The 19,097-nt window shown below is 42.8% G+C and overlaps 2 protein-coding genes across 2 annotated transcripts; one reads left to right on the plus strand and one right to left on the minus strand.

The window, feature by feature from the left end:
- Positions 1-5,956: 5,956 nt before the first annotated feature.
- Positions 5,957-14,749, minus strand: LOC147200488 (protein Wiz-like). The gene is made up of 10 exons (XM_086120617.1): positions 14,673-14,749; positions 14,140-14,187; positions 13,934-14,006; positions 12,115-12,376; positions 10,368-11,192; positions 9,957-10,298; positions 9,617-9,831; positions 8,424-8,604; positions 8,196-8,352; positions 5,957-7,310 (listed from the first exon to the last, which is right to left on the minus strand). The coding sequence occupies exons 4-10, from the start codon at positions 12,296-12,298 to the stop codon at positions 7,154-7,156; spliced, it is 2,061 nt and encodes a 686-aa protein (XP_085976743.1). The 5' UTR covers positions 12,299-12,376; positions 13,934-14,006; positions 14,140-14,187; positions 14,673-14,749; the 3' UTR covers positions 5,957-7,153.
- Positions 14,750-15,343: 594 nt separating this feature from the next.
- prdx2 (peroxiredoxin 2) lies at positions 15,344-18,681 on the plus strand. The gene is made up of 6 exons (XM_086120287.1): positions 15,344-15,442; positions 16,270-16,387; positions 16,454-16,607; positions 17,172-17,294; positions 17,701-17,831; positions 18,124-18,681. Exons 2-6 carry the CDS (start codon positions 16,285-16,287, stop codon positions 18,204-18,206), a joined length of 594 nt encoding a protein of 197 aa, XP_085976413.1. The 5' UTR covers positions 15,344-15,442; positions 16,270-16,284; the 3' UTR covers positions 18,207-18,681.
- The last annotated feature ends 416 nt before the right edge of the window (positions 18,682-19,097 follow it).

The following is a 19,097-nucleotide window of genomic DNA, read 5'->3' on the forward strand; positions in this document are numbered from 1 at the left end:
CCTAAAACCCAACAAACACCTTTGGGGTGATGCTTTTATAGTTACAAATGAATGACCGTTGCCTTTTTTCACTATTTAGATACAAATCATGACCAGACTTCCCGAAGCATTTGCTTACATAGTGTCCTCTGAAAAGCGTGTGAGATGTGGCTTTTGACATCTCACCACATCCAACATGTAACTACAGCATGTTGAGCTAAATGCTAACAGGCTCAGTCGGTAATAGAAGATTCCAAGAGTTGGCTTGCGGATGCCACAAACCAAGTACAGACCAAGAATGGAAACATTGGTTCACTGGAGGAAGAACTCGGGTTCAATTATCACAAAAAGTCTGGCCAATACAAACGAACAAACAGAGGGAAAAATACAGGATTTAAATCTGGAGTGATCCTAAAATGACTGAATAAATTACTGCAGCATGATACGAATGCTTCCACTCGGCTTTGCAGATTTGAGGAGCGACCTCGCACTTCTCCACACTCACCACAAAGTGAAAAATTCAGTGAAAGCCAAGTTTCTTATGAGACGCCAGAAATACACTAAAGTGAAAAACATGTTTTCTTCCAGTTGGAAATTTTTGTGTGTGTGTGTGTTCATGCGTGTGTTCGCCTGTGCTGAAGTGTTCAATATTGGCATTGCAACTGCAGTCCCGTTCCAAATGTATTCTTCGGTTCTTCTGAGTTTGCCAACACTGTCTGCGGAGGAAGGCCCTTTCTGAGAGGCTATTACTTATTTAAGTACCTGTGAAGCCCAAGTTTGACGTGCCAGTAATTGTGCACTAATTTCTGGGAAATATATTTATTCAGTACCACAGGAATTTTAATCTTCAAACACATCAGCGTGACAAGAAACAAGATATAATCCGCCACGACATTCTAAAGAGACGTTGGCTGCGAGGAGTGGAAAGCCACACGTCGTCTGACATTGTGCCTCCAAAAAAGCGTTGTGGACAAGCGCATGGAATATTCTGGGCAATAAATTAAAAAAGGAGAGGATTTAAGAAACACGCCGTTTATCAAAATACGGTGCAGCAAGTTGATAACATTGGCTCTGATGAAACTGGTCTTAATATCAGTCAAGGGTTCTTCAAATCCAGATTTCATTCGGTCGCGGCCCGGTGATCAATTGGTTAGCGCTGCGACCTCACAGTGCAGAGGTACCGGATTCGATTCCAGCTCCGGCCTCCCTGTGTGGAGTTTGCATGTTCTCCCCGGGCCTGCGTGGGTTTTCTCCGGGTACTCCGGTTTCCTCCCACATTCCAAAAACATGCATGGCAGGATGACTGAACACTCTAAAATTGTCCGTCAGTGTGAGCGTGGATGGTTGTTCGTCTCTGTGTGCCCTGCGATTGGCTAGCAATTGGTTCAGGGTGTCCCCCGCCTACTGGGATAGTCTCTAGCACCCCCCGCAACCCTTGTGAGGATAAACGGATCAGAAAATGGATGGATTTCATTCGGTTGCTGCAAAAATGAGTTTTTATAGTTTGTAAAATGGCAGTGAGACAGTGTTTTGACTGCTCATAACTATTTCTTTCGCTTTCAAAGCGATAATTTAATGCAGAAGATGATGAGGAAATTCCCTATTTCCTCCGACCTAAGAATGAAACAATAACGTAGCTCAGGTAAAACATTTCAGCTATCTTTTACGTTGACTATTTCCAGCATGTCATGTAGAATATCAAGGTGCAACGCCTGTATCAGGGCCATCTAATAATAATAATAATAATAATAATATGGTCTCTCTTGTCAGATTAAATCCCAGATTGATTTCCATTACATACAATACATCTACACAATGTACTGTGGGTCCTTGGGGAGCTAAAATGTTGCACAAAGTGCGTTTTTGTTTAAGATGATATCAAATCTCCCCTACTTTCTGTAAATCACACGAAGAAGCCATCGCCGTTACAAAGAGAGCAACAGTCAGGGCTGGTAAAGGCATAAAAGAAGGATGCGTTACTATTTCAATGCTGCATATTCTTAAACTGACTGCTTGCATTTCTGCCTCTGTTCTATACAGCAATGTATTCATTCATGATCATCAATCAGACTGGATTCGTGTCAGTACAGAGATGAGCATGGGGATCTAATCCAATGCCAACCACAACACCCACCAAGCTCTAACATGGGCTTCGCTTTTTTTGCTGGTGTGTGCAGTAATGAAAGTGCAGGCGTGTCCATGGGGTGATTCATGAGAGTGGCCGTCAGCATGAACCTGCAGGGAATTGGTAAGTGGATCTCCATACATCGAGGACAGATTTAAGACCCAAAGTCCGTTAATCAAGTCTGCAGGGATATAATAAAAAGGAAAATGTGGCAGACAACCACTTCAAATTCTCCCATATTTTTTTTCCTCTTACACACATTAACCTCATTCATGGATGTGCCAGCCTGGCGTGGGGAATAGCAGATTGTTAATTCAGATGACAGGAAGGAAAAAGGGTTCACTTCAGGTTTAGATTTTTTGATTTGTAGAAGCCTATAAAGGGGATTATCAGGTACTACAAACACAGACATGCACAGCTTTCTGAAGTTATAATGAATGTCAAAAATCAAACATTGTCACCCAGAAACATCCAACTGCTGTCATGTCAAGGCGGATGTCACTTTGACTTTGTCTGACTGTTTCCCTGACGGTGTCGGGGATAACATTTACTGCGTCCTTAGGGTAGTCTCACAGTGCACGGATATAAATTGAGAGCTGCAGCTGGTTATTGATCAGCTAATAAATATAGAAAGCAAGGGAGCGAGAAGTCCTATTACGCAGCATATCAGTGACACTGAGATTAAATGCTGCGCGCAGTGATTTATGATGAGAACATTTGATCACTGTCTCGTCAGCAGGTCCTGCCCTGAAATTCATTCCTTTGTTGTTGCCCATCTCAGTGCCATGCTGAAATATGAGCGACATTATTGCTGCATCTTCAACAGCACTAGCACAACTGGCTTTTTTGGGTTGGTTACAAATTTTTAATTGGCTCGTAATTAGTCCAAAGGGTTGATAAGTGCGAGGGGCTTGTGTAAGAAGTTGGATACTTGCCTGCTTGCGGAGATGTTGGGAAGAGTGCAATGTGGGACAGATTTAGTGGAGGCTGCATGCAGCTGGGACACTGCAAGAGCATAGGCAGATGAGATAAGTCACTCCACCTTCACGTTTGTGCTTCTCGTAAACTTGCTCACGGAATCCTTCCCGGAGAACATGCGGTGATGCAGCGACAAGCTCGCTCACCGCTTTGGGTGACAGAGCAAACGTTTGACCTTTGTACGTACAGGGATGTTTTCCTTTAATGGATCATTTGTCTAACACGTTTGTTATGAACAAAGAAACATGGTCACAACTGCCACCCCAACATCATGATCAAGGTCTTTGTAGGAGTTCTGCTTGTCACTATTCCATACAGAACTTAAAAAAAACCCCCAATAGATTAATTGACAGCTCTAAATTGTCCATGAGTGTGAATGTTTTTTTTTTTTCAGTCAAGTGTGGGGAGAAACAAAAGAGCAGCAATGCAGTGCTGCACTGCGGTGCAGTTTTTCTTGGGCCTCGGTGATGCCTTGTAGCCAAGAATGTGATCCCAGCAGAGGGGAGAGAGAGGGAATGAAGCAAGGGGTGGAGGGTTGAAATGAAAACAGAAAATAAAAATATTGTAATGAAGCCTAAATGCCAAACTGTGTGTCTGTCAGGAGTATTTTTGGCTGCACACTTTGTTTCAAATCTCCCCACGTGAGATCTGTCGTGAGATTATTTTGGATCATGTTGTGTGTCTAAGGCAGGTTTCACATGGAAATTGAGAAGGCACTAAACCATTGTCTGCTCCAGGGCGTAAAGGCCTCCCTGCAGGGATATGATGATGTGGAGGAAAAAAAAAAATCACTTCCTGCTCTTTTTGACCTTCTGTGGATGCAGATGAGAGATCGAATCACACAGCGAGTGGGCGGAGTCAGCTAGATGACCCCCCCCCCCCACCAACTTAAGAAAGCTCAGGACAAAGATGACATATAGCAGTTAAAGAATTTTCGTAGACTCATCACAGAGAATTACATGAGTCACAGAAAGACCTGTTAGTTGTTAGTGTGTACACAATTCTCGTTCACCGGCACGCTTTGTATCGAGTCTGCATTAAAGCCCATCTGATCAGTTTACAGTTCACCAGCCGCTACTGAAGCATATCATTAATTACACGGTAGCAACAGAGCTGCCAATAATCTTTGAGGGGAAAACAAGATTCATCATGAAAAAGTTCATTTGTGTCTATCCTCTCATCTTCTCTGTGATGGTGGAGCAGAACGCAAATTAAGAGTGTCTTTGTGTGTCGTGGTTTACGCTGACATGAACTGCCCAAAATGATAATGGAGAGTAAAGGTTGATTCAGGGCGTTTTTCAAGTTGAATTCATTTTTTTTTGTTGGTTTCTTCACTGTATCTTTGCACTTGTTTTGCTTGTGAATGCCGATAGCAGCATGTGGAGATGCAGCATGCAGACAAATACACAAACGGTTTCTTTTTGAACAGGGTTGGTCTTCCTCTGTTTCACAGCCAAACTCAGCTTGGTGTCAGACAGATTAAGCGAGTCCAGCAGCTGCAATAGCCTGAAGCATCTATATATCAACAAATCTGCTGAAAACACCATCCTCCACTGTGCTTTTTCACATTTTGATTGCTTCCCAGGACTTTGATTTCCATATTTGGAACGTGCACAGACCTGTTAAGCATCACGGTTCCGTGGAGGCTTGATATGTTTATGTGACACATTCAAAGTCCCCAGTATGATGTACAAAAACAAAAATGAACACGTTCGCTGTTCCTCGCTGTTCCAGTCAACACATGATGTGAGTCATACGTGAATGTGGATTTGGGGAACAAACATCGGAAAGGGCCATCATGTTTGATTCACCAATCAAGTTGAGTTTTTACCTTTTCTTTTGAGTCCCTGCTGCAATCAGGCAACTGCTGAGTCGCCAACTACCCAGGCTGCAGTGTTGACAAGTGAGAGTAGCTCAGCCATCAACCCCCTCCTAGAGCACTGCACCTTCTTTCTGGAATTCACTTGGATTACTTGCTTGATTCAGTCTAGCATTCACTGACTCTGCGGATGGAATAAAACCGTGTATCACATCAGTCAACGGGCCATTAAACTAGTGAAGAACCAAAATATGACTAGGCGGCAGTACATGTGACACCAGCTATTGCAAATTTTGAATCTCTGAAGACGAGAGCACAAGACCCGGATTAAACCGTAACAAAAGTTGAGGCAATGCATGAAAGAAACCGAGATCAATTACAGACGCAGGTAGTAGAAACTCTCAAGAATATTCATTCGATAACAACTGGACTGTTCTGGTTGTCTTAGAAGGCACTTTGCCTCTCTTGTCTTTTAAGACAACCGCAACAGTCCATTTGGAATCGAATCAACACCTTGAGAATGAAAAGACCTTGATGAATGAGAACATTTGGAAGCAACTCGCAAGACATACTGAAGGACAAAACTGAAAAGACACAGAGGGGAGAATACAAAGCGGGAACAGGGTGTGACAGTGTGTGAGAATGCGTGGAGGGTTCGGGCGGGAGTCGATGAACGGGGACAGAGAGAGAGCAAGAAAACAGGTGACAGGAAGAGGAGGTCAAACAGACACAAAAGGAACGGAAACAAGACCGACTCCAGAATACTCGTATCGTTACGCTGTCATCAATACCAAAGACAAATTGGTATTGTACAAAACTAAAATCATCTGGATCCAAATACATTTAAGTAGACTCAACTACTTAAAAATGTATCTGGATACATTTAAGTATACAACTACTTAAAAATGTATCTAGATCCAGATTTTATTTTGTGCAAGCACACATTGAAATTAGGTAATTCAACATTTTGTTTCAGTGTAGGGTGTGAAAGTAATGATTTGGATTGACAATGATTGTAAGAATCAAACATTCTTTACCAAAGAAAGACTTTGTAGTTTGTGTTCAGATCTACGGAACATTTATTCTTTAAAATGTATAGTTAATACAAATGAATTTTGGCAGAGTATCAAGGGATCTGAGACAACTGCATCCATGTGAATGTAGCAGGAAAGTCACAGGTATCAAACTGTTCCCCAAGATGTGGTGCGGCCAGAGAGTGACCAGGAGGTGACTATGCCCCCCCCCCTCCCACACACACAAATGACCAATCCTGACATACCAAATGTATATTCCAGAACAGGGCGGCCTAGTGGTCGACTGGCTAGTGCATCGGCCTCACATTGCAGAGGTGCAGGGTTCGATTTCGGCTTCGGCCTTTCTGTGTGGAGTTTGCATGTTCTCCCCGTGCCTGTGTGGGTTTTCTACGGGTACTCCAGCTTCCTCCCACTCTCCAGAAACATGTGTGGCAGGTTAATGGAACAGTCGAAATTGTCCCAAGGCGCGGATGGTTGTTTGTCAATTGACTGGCAACCAGTTCAGGGTGTCCCCCGCCTACTGCCTGAAGACAGCTGGGTTGGGTTCCGGCACTCCCGCGACCCTCGAGAGGATAAGCGGATTGGAAAATGATTGAATGGATTTTAAAGAACAGGATTGCGGGAATGGGCACGTCTTACAACTTTTCTCTCTGTGCACAATATGACAAAATCTTTAAATCGCGCCATGTAAACAAGACAGAATTTTATGTAAATAAAAATAGGTAAAAAGATTGCGCAAAAAAACCCCCACATGCCTGTAGACAATCACAAGGATAGAAAATCACGTTTCTGCGAGACTCTCAAAAGTCACCAATAATCCATTATGATGTGTTCTTCAATATTGCATTAAAACACATACAATGTAACTTTTGTCCCAGTGAAAATGGTGTATAAAATACAGTAAAGGTGTATACACAAGAATTATACACTTTAAGGTGCAGTTTGTGGGCATGGGAAACATAACATGAGGTTTGGTCCCGGACGAAGTTGCACAATCTTCCACCCCGCCACAACAAACAAACACACACACACACACACACACACACACACACACACACACACACACACACACACACACCAAAATTGGAACAATACAGATCACTTAAAAAGCATTGTGCCAGAGAGTGAAAGTAGCATAACCTCAAATAAATTGCATTTAAGTCATCATAAATACATTCACCCATACATGTGCGTGTTTCAGAGTTAGAACTCTTCAAACTATACAGCCACAGGATGGATGAGACCAGGAGGAGCCACTGGAGCAGCAGGGGGAGACTCTTGACCTTGGTAGCCTAGCGACAGGATGTGTTTTTGCAGGTGTGTAATCCACTGCTCTTGGACAGACAGAGGCCCATGAAATACTTTTTCACAGAACCTGTAAAGTAGCCAAAATAGACAAGAAAAGCTGATCTAAACAGTGTTGAGAATGAAAATGTAACTGGAGTCTAACTGTCCTTTTGGAGCATTGACCAACAAGCCTGCAATGAGTGTTTCGCCATCTTGAGGAGGCAGAATGAAACTACAACAATAAAATGCCATCACCTTAAGTACCAACACAGCAAAATCGACATTTGATTTTAAATCCCAATGCAGCAGATTTAAAGAACTAAGCTTCTTTCAGTCACATGTAAATCTAAAGCATTATAAATTTAATTTCCCAAATCCTGAACAGGATAAGTGATATAGAAATTGCATCACACTACATCACTTGGAAATTCACAAAAACCGTGAACAACTTTCCATTTTCTACCACTTATCCCATTTCTGGACAGAGGTGAGCTGGAGCATATTTCCAGCTCACGAAAGGCGGAGTAAACTGGACTGGCAGCCGGTCAACCCAATGCCATTATCGGCCAACATGACAAAAGTTCCTTGACTTTTTGCGATATTAAAAAATAAGCTTAATATCATTATTATATTCATCATAATGGTGATTCCTCCCCACACCCCCCCCCCCCCACACCATTTTAATAGCACGTCTCTCTGAATGCTCTGAACATGGAAGCGGAGTAAAGGATCCAAGCAGATGAAGCTCAACTTGCCATCGCTGACATCAACCAACCATCAACAGTCCATACAATCCACTTCATTCTTAACAACCGCTGTTAGATTCACAGATTACATCCCATATGCGTTCTATAGTATTTTATTATACTTATTTTTCCTTAGTTTCTAACACGACAATTTTTTATCTAGACAGTGGTTGTTCTTAAACAATTCAATCTGACAAGTACGGTTCTCCAGTAGTCAACTTACTGACCTGCACTTGAGTGAGTAAACTTTTCCGACCAGTTTGACCAAAGGAGTTAATGGAGGTTTGGGCAGCAGAGCCGGGATGCTTCCAGTTCGCGATGGTTGCTGCAAGTTGGTGTCTTGGTTTTCTTCTGCTCGTGAAATTTGTTTTGGAAGCGCCAACGCTGGGAAACACAAAAGTGGTTTTAAGACCTACAGAAGGCCTACATTGCCTATCTTTCTGTTGTTTGCTCACCTCTTGGAGAGCGCACGCCAGTACTGCCACACACTGCCACAGAGTGTATGTGCCCTTGTGTTTGTTTGGATGAACCAGCAGAGACACCCTGGTCATCTTTGCCCAATTTATGTCCTGTGAACTTCAGGTTGTTGCCGGGCAACGATTCAGAATCCGACAGAGTGGATAGTGAAACAATTTTCTGGGATAAAGACAAAATGAAAGCAATATTTTAATACACAGTTCTTCAAAATGATTTCAAGTTAAACATGCTGTCTAGTTATTATCAACGGGTGGGCTCAACCACCCCGCCTGAATTCTAATTCTTCCTCTTCCAAACACATTTTGAACAATTCCACCCCTGTACTTTTGCACAGCCATGCTTGGATGAGTTTCGTGTACATGAACACGATAGCCCTGACCTCAAGGCCATCAAACACCTTGGGGAAGAACCAGGCCAGATAGTGAGCCAACATTCTCACATGTGATCCTCTGGACAAATGAACACACATTCCCACATTGACACTACAATGTCACATAGAAGAGCAGTGTCAAACTCCAAAGTTTCACACGTCAGTTTATGTGCCCCCAAAAATCATAAAGTATGTCTTCTATGTCTGCTGCGTCCACAACTGCGATGTCTGAAATGCAGAGGTCAAATTTCATGCGTGTGTATGTACATTACAAATAAAAAGATGATGATTCTCAATCTATTCTACTTCTTCTACTTGCTCTCTTAGGCAGAAAATCAGGACTAAAATTGTACTAAAATTTTTCTTCACAGGAAGCTTTTTTTTTTTTTTTAAACAGGAATGCTTTTGTCCTTCCAATCTCTTCTCAACATAATTAAACAATAGCCATGACTTTTTTTTTTGCATGCCACAATATCCCATGATGCTTTTACATAATCAATTCCTGGGGAAATATGCTATCATAAATTGAGCTGCATACTGTGTACATTTCTATGGTCTGTGGGAAACTATAACTAATGGGACAACAGCAAAAATGAGATTGACACCACTGTATGTAGAAGGCCTTGTCATGCGTCCCAATGCACTTGTCTATATCAAGGTCAAGGTCATCTTTATTGTCAAATATGCCCTATGTACGACATACAGCACAGATGAAATTTCGTTCCTCTCAATCCTCACTGCATATCTATATCTATATTGTGCATTTCTAGGCTGTGAGGAAATGAACAGCGAACAGCACACCTTCTTGATGTTGAGGTCTCCCTCACGATAGCGTCGGGTGACAGCGGCCACCTTAACCGGGTCCTTCCGTATCAACTCCCTTAGGTGTTCAATCGGTGAGGTGGCCCCTTCCGATTTCCATTCAAGCACGCCCAGTTGGCGAAGGTGAGCCCGTGCGTGACTGGCTAGCGCCTTGCGGTTTTCAAACGTGTAGCCACAAAGTTCACAGGATTTGCCTAAAAAATAACAAAAGCAAACAAGATAAAGAAGTTCAAACGGCCATCAAGTACATCAAGCATACACGTCCGAAACACACTTTCATTACTGTTACTCTCACTAAAATGTGTCACTGATTTCTTACCCCAGGTCAAAGTCTCACTCTTGCAAGATGGAGATTTGTCTTTCATTGAATAATCCAGAGGTGAGGAGCACAGGTTAGAGATCGCCTGGTGGGATGACTCTGATGTCCTTTTGGAACCTTGAGGACTACCCTGAATTTTCCCGGACGATGACACCTCGTTGGACAAAAACCTGTCGCCACCGCGCATCATAATGTCATTGAGGAGATCAATCGGCGACGTCTTGATGGACCAGGTGAGGCCAAGCTGGCGTAGATGGGCGCGGGCGTGGCACGACAGCGCTTTGCGAGTCTCGAAAAGCTGACCGCAGTAGTCACAAAGGACCGTGGGTGGCGCGAGTTCATCTGTGGGGCATGCGAAGAAAGTCATGATGTTTCAAAAAATGAATTCGCAAAACAACTCTTGAGTGTTACCTGCACTGAGAGCCTTGGAAGGAGTTGCAGGGGCAGATAAATTCAGTGGGGGAGTACTTGCGCTGCTTGAGCTGGCTCCACTCACTAGTGACACATCAACCTCCAAAGGCTCAGGCTTGGGCATTCTGAGGAGGGGGTCCACTGCCAGACGAAAGCCTTTCTTAGCCTTTGGGGCCCGGTTCACTGGGCTCTGAGGAGACTTTGCAAGGCTTGATGAAGTGGAGGGTAAAGATGGCCTGCATTGCCCTGTGACAGAGGACAGAGGCTGGGAGGCCAGAGGAGAGGTTGGTGCTGAAGAGGGTGCTGCGAAGGAGCTGGTGATGCTGTTCATTTTCAGGGGGCGTGCGGCTTCCAACACACCACTGCTCACCAATTCTTGTACAGTATCGATAGCGGACTCATCCTTGCCCAGCAGGTCAAGAACCCCAATCTGTCGCAGGTGAGACCGTGAGTGGCTAGCCAGGCCTTTTCGATTTTTACATACCTCCCCGCAAAGAATACAAGTGAACTCCTCAGGGGGCTTTGGCCGTTTACAGGGAGGAGACGTGGGTGGAGGGGACAGCCCTGAGGGACGTTTAGTGGGAGTCCCGAGCCGACTGTTTGTGGGTAAAGGCTCCTGTTGCTGCTTCCTGATGGACTTGAGGTCTTGGTCATTCATGATCTGGTATAGAAAGTCAATGGGGTCGCCCTTGATGTCAATGTCAGGGATTCCCATCTGTTGCAGATGGGAGCGAGCATGACTGCACAGCCCTTTACGTGTCTCATACCAGCTGCTACAAAGCTGGCAAACGTGCACCTCATCGTTGTTGTTGTTGTTATTTGAAGCTGCAAAATAGGGAAGGGCTGATTAGTGAATAGTATCATATGGATGAATAGAAAATAAATAGAGAGGTGGCACACATTTCCAGTCAATCACAGTACTGAGACAGAATAGAGAGCACTACACTCATGGTCCCCTGCTACGTATATCATGGTTCATCTGTCACTGGCGAGAGAGAGAGAGCCAAGAGAAAGAAAGAAAGAAAGAGAGAGAGTGAGAGAGAGACTTTTAACACACCTTGCAAACGCTTCTGTGTTAGTTCAAACGTTTTCTATCATAAGTCCGAATTTGGAGTTGTGCGTCTTCTAGGTATGTTGTGAAAGCGCTATATAAATAAAGATGGGACTGTCATGTTGACATGATCATATTCCTCAAGAAGAACCAGTACACTGAGGCCACTTCACTGAATTTTACGTCGGAAGTTTTGTTGTGCCTCAACCTCAGTTGATATTTTGGCTAAAACACTTTCAATGAATCAGCAAAGCTGTTCATGTGGAAAGACATCTTAGTATTTCCTGACATCTCTAATAATGTAGAAAAATATTGACAGAATTAAGTGATTCATTTTCATTGCATTGGATCAAGGAAATTTATACACTTGTCCATCCCTATGGCTGACCACAGGCAGATTATTTCTCCTTCTATATGCAACTTATATTTATACTGTATACTGTTCTTTTTCTGAAACATTTATCTATTTTATGCATGCAACATAAATGTTTTTTCTTCCTTACCCCCCCCCCCCCCAGTTTTGCTGCTATAGACTGCAAATTTCCACAGTGTGGGACAAATAAAGGTTATCTTATTCTGAGGCAATTAATTATTCAAACTTCACCAATAATAATAATTAGTGGTAAAAATTCAGAGAACCCACATAAACCCCACAGAGAACGGCATTTTCTTATTATTTCTTCAGACAATCCCTACCTAATGTGACCGGGGCATCCGTTTCAAGAGGTGCCCAAAATGGCTTTGCTGTTGTTGGGTGCTCCGAAGAGGATAGAGCTCTTCCCTGCTGTTGTGTAAAATCTGAAGGAAATGCATCAGGAACCAAAACTGCTGATGTTTGGGTTGGAGAGCCTTGTTGATCCGTCTCCTCTGAGGTCGCCATGATTCTAAAATCTTTAAATCAGCGGTGAGTATGGTGGTCGTGCAGTATCTCTTTTCTCATGGGCAGAGGGGTAGCTGACTGTCAAACCAAGCACAGCATACACAATATATCATAAATTGCGATAAATGTCACACTATGGCTAATGATTTTAAGGCATTTAAAACAAACAGCATAATCATCTCTATGTTAGCTTCTATTCTCTACTCTAATTGCTTCCAACCGAGGAACAAGGTCTTCCCTGTAGGCGGAACATTCTGCATCGATTGACCCCGCCAGGTCCTGAGGAACAACCACTGTCCCCAAGAGGTCTGCTAGTGTGCTTCATTTCAGCAAATGGACTTTCATAATGCTTTAACTTACATAGAACAGCTTCATACCCTACACGACACCATCGCAGCGTGTTCATCCTGTGATCCCTTCTCGAGATTTCTTCCTCTAATTTCACCCAAATGTTGTGCACATTTTGAGCATGATGTCTCTTATCCACTGGACACTTTGATTCTCTCCTCTTTCATCTATAACTGTACTTCAAACAACAAAGTGTATGCAGACAAAGTGGTTAAGATTGCATGACTGTCTGTCATTTTATGTTAACTGTTCTGTTGATGGCAGCGGGTACCCGCAGCAGCTCCTCTCTCTCCTGTGGTTGCACTGTGGTTGAGAGGAAAGACATTTCATCTGTGCTTTATGTTGCACATAGAGCATATTTGACAATAATGTAATTCATGCCTTTGTCACATCCCGGCTCGATTACTGCAATGCCCTTTACTTTGGAGTCAACCAGTCCTCCATTAAGCGCCTTCAGCTGGTCCAGAATGCCGCCGCTCGCCTCTTGACTGGTACTCGTAAGAGGGAGCACATAACTCCTACTCTGGCATCCCTTCACTGGCTCCCCATTCATTTTAGAGTTATTTTCAAGATCCTCTTATTTGTTTTCAAATCTCTGAATAATCTCGCGCCACCTTACCTCTCTGAGCTCATCCGCCCCTACACACCTGCCCGGCGCCTCAGGTCTGTGGACCAGACTTTATTAGAAGTACCAAGAACTAAACTGAGGCTCAGAGGGGATCGAGCCTTTTCTGTTGCTGGTCCCTCTCTCTGGAATGACCTCCCACTAAACATTCGGCAAGCCTCCTCGCTGCCCATCTTCAAAACCCTCGTCAAAACTCACTTGTATTCTTTGGCATTCGACTCAGCATGACTTAGATTTGTTCTTGGTTTTACTGTTTGGTGCTTTCTACCGCCTTTATTACCGATTTGTCTTACTGTTTATTGTGCATGTTAAATTGCTCCATGTACAGCACTTTGTATGCAGCGATGGCTGTTTGAAAGTGCTCTATAAATACTGTTGACTTGACTTGACTTGAATAAAGTTGACTTGACTTGTTAAGTTTTTCCGTGCCCGATATGGGAGTTTTTCAAAGTAAAACAGACAATGTTAATCGCTGTGAACAGTGGTAGTATGAAATCCTTTGAGGCTCTTTTGTAATCAGGGGCTACAGAAATGAACTTGACTTTCCTTTCATCCATTTTCTATATCACTGGTCTTCGTTAGGGTCCCAGGTGAGATTGAGCAAATTCCAGAAAACTGGACGAGATGCACACGGTACACCCTAAACTGGTCGCCACACTCACTTGAACACCGATGGGCAACTTCGAGTCTTCAATTTATGGAATATTTTGGAATGTGGGAGGAAGCTTGAGCACCCTGAGAAAACGGGAACATAACATGGACTTTCTTAATTCTGAGTATAGTTAAGAACATTGAAAGCATTTCAAGTAAAACGTTTTAAGCAGAATTTAGAAACTATTCCAGAGAAAAGAAAAATAGAACGTCTTACCTCAGAAACCAGTGATTAATATCATTGTATCTTTTGAATAAGATGTGCCTATAAAGAAGCAATGTTAAAATTAAGTTTCAGCTGACGAATCGGGATACGTTTTTGGGGGGGGGGGGTCAAATAATCATTTGTAAACATGAAAAGTAACCAAACATATCAACCGTGACAAACGTTTATAACTATTCTTCATCTTGCTTTCATAAACGAAAGAATACCCCCCCCCCCGTTACATTTTGTCTTTATCACACTTTGGCTCGCTGGATCCATTTTTATTGTGAGAAGCTCGGACAAAGCAGAAAATATATGTAATAAAAAATTGATGAACAATCCCCACCACCAACATCATCACCACCACAATCACCACCACGACCACCAAAAAAAACCCCCCAATACCTTTTGTTTTGATATGCATACAAGCTAACGCCACAAGAAATTAAATCATGAAAATGGATTGGAAGAAAAGATAAAAACTGTATCGTAACCAGCGCACAGATATGTACAGTCGATGACTTGTTGAAAACAAGTTAATTTACCTTCGAGCCAGAGATGACAAAGCCCGGTGTCAACATAACAAGCTTTAGTTTAGCTAACCGGAACTAGCAATAATGGCTACATCTTTCCCTTCAAAGTAAGAGCTCAACAATGCACGACGGTCAGAGCCGGTCCACGCCTTCACTGTCAGGGCCTCAGCAAAATGATATCTTCAACATATGAAAATGGTTGTATAACGAGTAAATGGTTGTGTAAAGAGTAACCTATGCTATCAGATACAGTCAGCATTACAGCTTTCAAATGACCCCGTGTTTGGGTGAAAATACATCTGTTTACAGTGAGGTGTGGGGTCCCACAGCTGTGATTATTTTAAAATTCATTAACAAATCGCAAGTCGCATACACGAGCATCACACAGAAATAATTGAATACAAGTCAGACAGCGAATTTAACGGAAATAAGTAGGTAATAATAATACAAGTACTAAATATATTTGTAAAAACGAAAGAAAAATATCAGGGTTGCAAAATAAAACTAACAAATGTTGACATTTTTAAATATAAACACAATTTCAACGTTTCAGCAGCTTTCATATAATTAGAACCAGATACTGCACAGAAGGTAAATATACATGGGACTCTTTCGGTACTTGTGCTGTGAATTTCAACCACGGGCCAGAGTAAAATGTCACTTCCGACCCCTCTGTGGCACCGCCTACTTATTCGGCGCAGCCTCAGTAGAGGGTGTGAATATTTCACTCATAATCGTGCAGCCAAACGTAGGCGACCATAACGTTACGGTCCTCCAGCTAGGTAAGAAGAACTTGACATTTTCCCACCTTGACTTTTTCAAACTGTCACTCTGCAATCAGTGCGCGGGTAGAAGTAATTGATGCTTGTTTTGGAGCCACTAAAAGCTAAAATGTCGTTGTCCGACGATAGGTAAGCTAACATGGAGCTCGGCTGGCAGTGCCGGGCTCTTCGTCCTTTACTTTAGTGTGTGGGGTTCCTAATAGGGTTTTCTTTGTCCCGACCATGCCTCATGCGATCTCCTCGTCCGACCTTAGATGCCATTAACTCTGTGTAGCATAATTGAGTGTTTTGTCCAGTTAAAACATTATCTGAAATTTAAAAAAAAATATCAAGCCCAATTTAAACAATTACCACAGCACGTGGAACAATTAGTCGTTTTAAAACAACTTGTCATTGAGTGACAATATTTCAATTAAGCAAAGTACTATAATGCGTTGCTTTTTTGCAATTAGTGACCACTTTATGGTAAACATAGGTTTAAGATGGCAGATTTTAGCAGACACTAATTATTCTTTATTATGTGATACTGTATTAGCATGTATACATACAAACGCTGCTGCTTGATTTTTTTTTTTTTCTTTCCCCCCCCCCCCCCCCCCCCCCCCCCTTTTGGCTCGTTAATGTTACTCAGGTTTGCTAATAGGCTTTTGTTCCCTGCTGGTTGAACATGACTTGCATGTGACTCCATGCTTGAGCTCACTCAGCGTAAAAGCAGCACATTGATCCTCCAAAGGTTGAAAAACGGTCTTCAAAAAAGCCCCTGGTAGTCCAGAAGCACTTTTAAGTGTAATTGCATCTTAACCATATCCTCACTGGATCTTTTCTAGTCATTTGGTTTCACGATGTCCTCTGGAAACGCAAACATCGGCAAGCCGGCCCCTGCCTTCAAAGCCACAGCTGTTGTGGATGGACAGTTTAAGGACATTCAGCTGTCTGACTACAAAGGTAATATTCACATTTTATAGTTATGTTTTTTTCCCCCACATCATATTTTCCCTCTGTGCCCTTCAGGAAAGTATGTGGTGTTTTTCTTCTACCCCCTCGACTTCACATTTGTCTGCCCCACCGAGATCGTGGCATTCAGTGACCGAGCGGAAGAGTTCCGCAAAATTGGTTGCGAGGTGCTCGGCTGCTCCATCGACTCTCACTTCAGCCACTTGGCCTGGTGAGGAATCCTCCAGGAAATGTGTCTGTCTCTCTAACTTGGTGTCACCATGACACACACTTAAATGTGTCTTACAGTTTTGGCGCGATCCCTTGGGAGTTGCCTTGGTTGTGTTTTTGTCTGCAATCCTGTATTGGGGTGTGGAGCAAAAATTTTCACTCAATACTTTCTAGGTTACCTGTGTCTTTTCAGTCCAGCTAATTCTTAGAGTGTTTCTGTTTGATTCAAACGGAGGATGAGTTGAGTTACACTTGCTTGAAATAGCACCACCCTGCCGGGTCAGGTTATCTACCATCGCTTGGCTTCTCTGCATGCACCAGATAAGTTCCCAGTGATGCCACAAGTCTGTTATCAAACACAAATTTCTCCATCGAAAGTTCTGGAAGATGTGATGGCATTTAGAGTTTATGACTCAATTGCACTTTTGAAACATTGCGTTGGTAGTGATCATGATCCAGTGTTACCTTTTCACTATGTTTGCAGGCTTTACAGAAGTGTTTTGTCTTAAAAAGAGCACATCAGGTTTGTGCTGTTTTGATGTAGATGCTGCTCCCCTCCCTCTAGGATCAACACACCTCGGAAGCAGGGAGGTCTGGGTAACATGAAAATCCCCTTGGTGGCAGACCTCACAAAGACCATTTCCAGAGACTACGGTGTATTGAAGGAGGAGGATGGCGTTTCATACAGGTGTTTGGCCATAGGACGCAAGGAGGCCATGTTGTAGTGTCAGCAATATTGGGCTGCATGCTTTGGAGGATCCACATGTGCCATCTTTTTTTTCCCATGTCCCCAACCTCAGCCTTATGTCATGGTGCTGGATGGCTGTGTAATAAAAATTACAAGATTTGACAGTGGGGGGGGGGGGGGACATAAGGCAATATTGGGGGCTCGGGGCACCAACGATGGTAGCCCGTGCAATCCAAAAAATGTAAAGGCTGTACTGCATTTATTTGTACGTTTAATTGGGACATCATTACTTTATCATTGGCCTTCAAGTGCAGTCCTGAGTTGAGACTATGTGCAACTCAGCAATGACTTTCTACTTTTAGGAGGAAAAATAAGTTAAACCATGTCTTGTGTGTGTGTTTGTCAGAGGTCTGTTTGTGATTGACAACGAAGGCATTTTGAGGCAGATCACCATCAACGACTTGCCAGTGGGTCGCTCTGTGGACGAGACCCTGCGCCTGGTCCAGGCTTTCCAGCACACTGACAAATATGGTGAAGGTAAGTTTAGGAGGTTCTGAGTGGTTGATTATTTTCAATATGTTTACTGAAGCTTTACTGTTGTGATTAAATTACTTGGTGCAAATGTTCTCTGTCTGCAGCATTGATATCTAACCTTGATAGATTTAAAGGATTTTATCGTTTGTCTTGGACGTCCCTAATAATTGTGAATATGCATATCACTATTGAGTTGTCTGGTGACCTTGCAGGTTGTTGACATTTGTACTTTGTGCATTTTTACTGCTGCGTGTCAATGACTGATATGTGAACACTATACTTTGTCCTCTTACAGTCTGTCCTGCAGGCTGGAAGCCAGGCAGCGACACCATCATCCCTGACGTTGAGAAGAGTAAAGAGTTCTTCTCCAAACAGTAAATGTGAAGGTCATCTTACCGGTCCCTGAACAGTAGCCCTTGCTCTTAGTTGAAATGTGCTTCTGTGGAACAGTCATTTTTGACTTTCTGCTTGTCCAAAGTCCAACCTATTCCCAGTTCGACACTTTGTACGTCCAGTATAAAACTGATGGGACGACCTCCAAGTCTCAAGCACTGAAATGTTATTTTCCTTGTTTTTGCAGAAAAAAATACTTATCATTTTTCTGGCTGTTTCCTGATAATGTCGCCGTTGATTAAAGCAGTAGGAATGTGAAGCAGTTTTTTTTTCATGGTTCTGAGTGTCATACCACATGTCCCGTGTAGGGGGTGCTACTAGTTTGTGACAAGTATTCCTTCTGTTTCCCAACGTTAAAGTCGAGAGAGAGATTTTACATGAGGAAAACTCTTACGGAAACTGACCAAACGTCTCAAAAATAATATCGACTGAAATAAAGAATTTTCACAAAATTCACAAAGCTAGTATGTTATTTGAATGGCAACGGGTGGATACGCGTTACGGTAGACCTTCTGATGTTTCGGGGGAGAAATTAATCATTGGGCTGGCATAGAGAGATGAGCAGTATTATTTTGTAGTAGCCTCAATAAATTTAAATTGAATAACATTTTCCTGTGTAACGCTGATTATCTGAATGCACACTGGTTGGGAATCACTGACATATCCCACCTAACAGCCAGTTTACTGTGGTTACAGATCAAGTTTAGAAATGCTGCATACAAAATGACAGCAATAGTAAACCATTTGATTATCACTTAAAACGAGCTTTTTCAATCAAAATCGTAAGTCAGTCACAATAATTGCCTATCAACAAGTAGAAGGAGTAATGCCTTGAGTGGAGAAATGAACCTCTCAGATTCGGTAAACCACTCCACA

Source organism: Hippocampus guttulatus, chromosome 9 (genome assembly GCF_054856545.1).
Source record: "Hippocampus guttulatus isolate MCC_2025c chromosome 9, RoL_Hgut_1.0, whole genome shotgun sequence".
Taxonomy (NCBI): Eukaryota; Metazoa; Chordata; class Actinopteri; order Syngnathiformes; family Syngnathidae; genus Hippocampus; species Hippocampus guttulatus.

Coding starts and splice junctions, on each gene's coding strand:
- LOC147200488 (XM_086120617.1), bottom strand. CDS start 12,298: ATGGCGACCTCAGAGGAGACGGATCAACAAGGCTCTCCAACCCAAACA. Junction 11,193..12,114: donor GGATGCCCCGGTCACATTAG/GTAGGGATTGTC, acceptor CCTATTTTGCAG/CTTCAAATAACAACAACAAC. Junction 10,299..10,367: donor TTCCAAGGCTCTCAGTGCAG/GTAACACTCAAG, acceptor CATGCCCCACAG/ATGAACTCGCGCCACCCACG.
- prdx2 (XM_086120287.1), top strand. CDS start 16,285: ATGTCCTCTGGAAACGCAAACATCGGCAAGCCGGCCCCTGCCTTCAAA. Junction 16,608..17,171: donor CACTTCAGCCACTTGGCCTG/GTGAGGAATCCT, acceptor CCCTCCCTCTAG/GATCAACACACCTCGGAAGC. Junction 17,295..17,700: donor GAGGATGGCGTTTCATACAG/GTGTTTGGCCAT, acceptor TGTGTTTGTCAG/AGGTCTGTTTGTGATTGACA.